The 6,000-nt window shown below is 32.8% G+C and overlaps 1 protein-coding gene across 11 annotated transcripts in view; it reads left to right on the forward strand.

Moving 5' to 3' along the window:
* The window catches only part of rapgef1b (Rap guanine nucleotide exchange factor (GEF) 1b), a 50,570-nt gene extending 44,771 nt beyond the window's left edge, over window positions 1–5,799 (forward strand). For all 11 annotated transcript variants that reach the window (XM_051877501.1, XM_051877499.1, XM_051877498.1 and 8 more), the window contains 5 exons: window positions 528–606; window positions 702–803; window positions 937–1,034; window positions 1,782–1,910; window positions 3,806–5,799. In XM_051877501.1, the coding sequence (XP_051733461.1) occupies window positions 528–606; window positions 702–803; window positions 937–1,034; window positions 1,782–1,910; window positions 3,806–3,956 (559 nt within the window). In that variant the 3' untranslated portion in view covers window positions 3,957–5,799. The remainder of the gene's footprint in view (window positions 1–527; window positions 607–701; window positions 804–936; window positions 1,035–1,781; window positions 1,911–3,805) is intronic.
* The last annotated feature ends 201 nt before the right edge of the window (window positions 5,800–6,000 follow it).

Here is a 6,000-nt window from a genome sequence, read left to right on the forward strand (position 1 = left end):
GTATTTTTAATCATTTAGTTTTGTGCTTTTGTCATTTTTATTTTAATATTTCTGTTTACGAAGTCTGCATACTTTTATTTCCATGTTTTAATTTTATTAGTAAACTAAATTTAAAAAAAAAAAAAAACTGATTTCATAGGGACCTATGCATATTGCACACAAAATTTGTGAATGATTTCTCAAAACAGCATGCTCAACTATGATTGGCTGACTTTACACACAATTTGCCAACAAAGAAAGTTGTGTAAAAGTTCCCAGGAGCACTTCTGACAAAGAACTAGGGATTAAATTCATCATTGAATTTGGAAAGTTCCAATTTTAGCCCTTAAACGTAATGCAAAAACTTCTACATATTGTTCAGATGTTGGTCTTTCTGTATAAGTGGGCAGCTTTGATCTGAATTAGCTGCTGTGTGGACCACACTTGTATGTAGATATGGCTATGGAGGAATGCCTGCACACTATGACCCTGTATACTACACCCTGAAAAGTTCCCATACTCACTCTGTAACTCGTCCTGTCCACTAGGGTGCGCTCCATAATCATCCAGCAGGAGAAAGCTCAGGACAGAGAGAAACTGCTGCTCAAATTCATCAAAATCATGAAGGTAAATCACAGTTGACTAAACTAACACACTTTCTCTGTTCTCTCTATCACTTTCTCTATTTTCTGAGTGATTTAATGTTTTCATCTCATCTGTAGCACTTGCGGAAACTGAATAACTTCAACTCTTATTTGGCGATTCTCTCTGCGCTGGACTCTGCACCAATCAGACGCCTGGAATGGCAGAAACAGACATCTGAGGTCAGTCACACAAACTGATTTAAGTCTACACGTCCTCCTCACTGCTAAAGTTAGCATAACTGAAGAAAATCATTCAATAAAAGCAGATATTTTTAACCTGTCTATTTGTCTCCCTTTTCCTGTCTTTTTCCAGGGCTTGGAGGAGTACTGCACTTTGATTGACAGTTCGTCATCTTTCCGAGCATATAGAGCGGCTCTAGCCGAAGTGGAGCCTCCATGTATTCCCTACCTGTGAGTTTGTGTGTAAAACAAAACTAAACTGCACTAATATAAAAACAGGAGCTGGAAAATGAACTGAAATTAAATAAATAAAGCAAATAAATCATTTCATGCTCATTAAAGGCATCCCTTTCAGCCTCAAGACTGCTTATCAAAGCTTTGTCTGGCATAATCTGCCTGTTTTACAACTTTTGAGAGTTAAAAGAGCACAAGTTCCTATCTTTGACAAAGTTTGTAAGGTTCATGACATTGAATTTTGACCTGTTTAGAAAAAAAACATGCACCAGTGTTATATTAGTATTATGTATATATACTAGAATGCATTAATATTTTGAATTAGCTTTTATTCTTATATTTTCAGTTTTCAATTTAAGTTTTAGTACTTTTATTTTATTAAATCTATTCATTTCACTTAGTTTCTGAGGCAACATTTCTGATTTTTGTTTTTGTTTTCCAATTAATATTTATTCTCAAATTTATTTCAACTTGATTTCAGTTACCAAAAATATTGTTTGTAATTAACAATTTTCTATACATCTGCTGAATTGCAACAAAAATGTATTATTATTATTAAATAAAATTAAATCGTAAGTAATTTCATTGCTGAAACTAAAATATTTCAAGTAAAAAGTAGTATTTAAATAGAAATTAATGCAAAACTATGTTTATCTGGGTGTGTATTATATGTGACAGCTGTGCTTAAGATATTCACACTGAAGAATGTTGTAGTTTTGCTAATAATGTTTTTGTTCCCTGCAGGGGTTTGATCCTACAGGACCTGACGTTTGTTCACCTCGGAAACCCGGATTTTATTGATGGTAAAGTGAATTTCTCCAAGCGATGGCAGCAGTTCAACATTCTGGACAGCATGAGACGCTTCCAGCAAGTGTGAGTAATCCGCTGGCCTGAAGTCTGACGTTTGTCTAGCATGAGATTAAATTACACGTGATTCATACTGCAGTCCAGAAGTCTGCCCTGGACTTTGCTTTAATAGACTTACAATAAAGCAATGAGGCATGAGAGGCTGTGGTCAAATCAAACATCACTCATTCAGTCATATTTATATGGAAACCCATTCTGCCACATAAGAAAAAAAATCATGTTTTGTTAAAAGTCATAATTATGACATAAAAAGGCAAATGATTGCAAAACAACATAATTATGACATAAAAGGTTGAAACTATGAGATAATGAGTCATAAGATAAAAAATAAAATTTGGCAAAAACAATTGACATTCATAATTATGACATAAAAAGTCATAATTTTGAGAAAAAGTTGAAATTATAAGATTCTACGTCATTGAGGTAAAGGTTGAAATTGACAAAAAACAATTATGACAAAAAGTATCTCATAATTTTGACTTGTCATTATAACGTCATAAGTTGAAATTATGACAAAAAACTAAATTGTCAATTATTCATATAATTCTTTTATCATAATTTTGACTTGTCATGATTATAACTGTTATTATGACATAAAAATGTGAAATTATGACAAAAAAAAGAAATTAAATAAAATTATGATATAAATATTACATAAAAGTCATAATTATGACATAAAAAGTCAAATGACTGCAAAAAAAACCATAATTATGACATAAAAGGTTGAAACTATGAGATGAATCTAGATTAAAAAAAATCGAATTTGACAAAAAAAAAACGATTGACAAAGTCTTAATTATAACAAAAATGGCAAAAATAATTGACATTTATAAATATGACAAGTCGTAATTTTGAAATTATAAGATTCTAAGTCATTGAGGTAAAGGTTGAAATTGACAGTCATAATTGGCAGTTGAAATTATGACAAAATATTATGACAATCTCATAATTTTGACCTTTCCTAATTGTTTTTGTCATTATTTCAACTTGCCATGATTGAGATAAAAATTCAAAATTATAAGAACCAATTATGACTGTCATAATTGACAGTCATAATTATAACACAAAAATGGCAAAAACAATTGACATTCATAATTTACATAAATCATAATTTTGAGATAAAAAGTTGAAATTATAAGATACTAAGTCATTGAGATAAGTCGAAATTGACAAAAAAAAAACAATTTTGACAAAAAGTATCTCATAATTCATTATTAGAACATCATAAGTCGAAATTGACAAACTAAATTTTCAATTATTAATATAATTCTTTTGTTATCATTTCGACTTTCATGATTATAACTCATTATGAGATGGTAATTTGAAATTTACAAAAAAATGACAATTATGACAACTTAAAATTATGATATAAATATTACATAAAGGTTATAATTATGACACAAGTCAAATGATTGCAAAAAAAATTGACATAAAAGGTTGAAACTATGATCATAAGATAAAAAATCAAATTTGACAAAAAAACAATTGACAGTCATAATTATAACATGTCAAAATTTTGAGATAAAAAGTTGAAATTATAAGACACTAAGTCATTGAGACAAAAGTTGAAGTAGACAAAAAAAAATGACAGTCATAATTGGCAAAGTTAAAATTGACAAAAAAAACAACTGACAAAAAGTATCTCATAATTTTGACTTTACTTGTCATTATTATAATGTCTTAAGTTGAAATTATGACAAAAAACTAAATTGTTCATTATTAATATAATTGTCTTTCGTCATAATTTCGACTTGTCATAATTAAATCTGTCAATATGAGATACAAATTCGAAATTATGACCAAAAAAAGTCATAATTATGATACAAGTTAATAAGATTGATATAAATTATTACATAATTATGACATAAAAAGTTGAAATTTTTCCTTATTTGTCTTTGCAGACACTACGAACTGAAACGGAACGAAGACATCGTCTCGTTCTTCAACGACTTTAGCGATCACCTGGCGGAGGAGGCATTATGGGAACTCTCGCTCAAGATCAAACCACGAAACATCTCGCGGCGCAGGACAGAGCGAGAGGAGAAGACCTAGAACCTGAGATCTACAACCTCAGAGACAATTTACGGTGAGACCTGAACCTCCTGCAGAACCTTGGGAACCCACGCTAGGCTTTTTGAGTTCCTTATCCGGTTCTGGAGATGAATTGGGCTGAACCGAGACACGCAAGCTCCAATTTGCACCAATAAACTGAGACATTGGCAGTATTTTCCCCTGATTGTTGACTTTAAAAACTCAAGAGGGGAATCTTATTTCAGTATCAATATACAGATACGCACTCGCACGCGCACACAGAGGGCTCAAGAGGACCCGAACGCTGTGATATAAAGCTACATCCTCACAACTTTCTATGTTTGCGTGTGTTTATGTGTGGGTGTACAGAAAGACACACTCTAAGAGGGCTTGGTTCATTTAATATTAATACACTGTGCCTGATGGAGTGAGTTCATGTTTGTTTGTCCCATTCGGACGTACCGTTCGGCCTTCCAAAGGTCATCCAACCTACGATTCGCCCGTCGGGTCGACCTTTAGTCACCGTTCAGACCATATGATTGGGAAACGGGCAGACCTGTGTGCAATCTTATAACCATTTTATGAGGAATAGTCACTGATTTGTTAAAATTAAAGTTTTGACAGACACGGTGAGTATTGGATAAGTGGAATATATTATATTAATTCAAAATTAAAGACTGAACTGGACGTTTGGACTCATTTTTCACGTCATCTTGCTATATTGTTTTGTGTGTGACCATGTGCAACCCTTATTATAACTGTTCAACGCTGACAGCCCCTCGAATCCCATGAAATCTGTCGAGAACGTGTGTTTGTACAATTTGCATTGTGACATTATTTTCATTTTCATTCCTCTTCCCAATTCTCAATAGCTTACATAATGAGAAATGCCAAAAAAAAAAAAAATTGTAAAGTGCATTTAAGGTACAAACAAAATGGTTGTATTTGTAATAAACTAAAATAGGCCACATTCATCAAACACAAGCAGAACAAATTTGAAAATGCAAATTGTTCATAAAGCCTTTTATGCAATTTTTTCAGAAGTTTATGCAAGTTTATTCATTACATAAGTTGTTGCATTCAGTTCAACACATAAGAAATGTTTAATAAACAAATCAGAACAAAAAGTAGTTTGTTCTGCTTGTGCTTCATGAATGCTTATTTTGTCATGTTTTATTTTATTTTTTGAAAATAGTGTCAAAATGCAAAAACTTATCCTAATGGTCCCAAAAATAGGCATTTTTTTTCTTTATTCAATATTAATTTATCATTTTTTATCTTTTGATTATTATGGGGGAAAAAGACCCGAACATTTGCCGGAGCAGACTATGATGTCACAAGGAGGGGCGGGGCTCAGTGTTGCCTGGCAGCGAGCAGTTTGCCAGTGTGCATGTGTATGATTTTGATTCTTTTGGGATGTGTATGATATTATGTTCTGTATAAATGTACATGTACAGTTGTGATGTATAATCTCCTATCCCATAGAGGGCAGTTACGAGGAAATATATTTTCAAACCAAACGAGTCGTGCACTAAAATAACTAACATTATGAGGCAAAAAAAAACACAAGGACTGAATATGCTGTGATCTCTGGGCGTCGGAGAGCATGGGCGCGTTTGTGTTTGCGTTTGCGTGTGTGTGTGAGTGAGTGTGTGCGTGTGCGTGTGTGTGTGAGAGCGCATGCGGTTTTTCTACAGAATGTTGTTGTTCATATATGGGAGAAAGGAAGCTAAAAAGGCTTTCTTCAGTGTGTGTGTTGTGTGGCATCTGAGATGTTGACGTTTACTGACTCCTGGGAATTTTTTTCCTGTTACACCTATAACATCCTGTATATTCAACCACCAATAAAACTGCTCTCTTTGTATTGTGTTTGTGTTTTTCCAACACTACATTTAGCATGTTTACGACTACAAAAGTGCCACGCTATTACCGTGTTTTTAAGGGTTATGCCATGATATTTTGTTAAATAGACCACTGTTCAGAACGGGTCAGTAAGATTTTTTCTTTTTTTTAAGACTGTTATTCAGGAAAGACTCATTAAATTGATCAAAAGTGACAGTAAACA

Source organism: Ctenopharyngodon idella, chromosome 21 (assembly GCF_019924925.1).
Source record: "Ctenopharyngodon idella isolate HZGC_01 chromosome 21, HZGC01, whole genome shotgun sequence".
NCBI classification, from domain to species: Eukaryota; Metazoa; Chordata; class Actinopteri; order Cypriniformes; family Xenocyprididae; genus Ctenopharyngodon; species Ctenopharyngodon idella.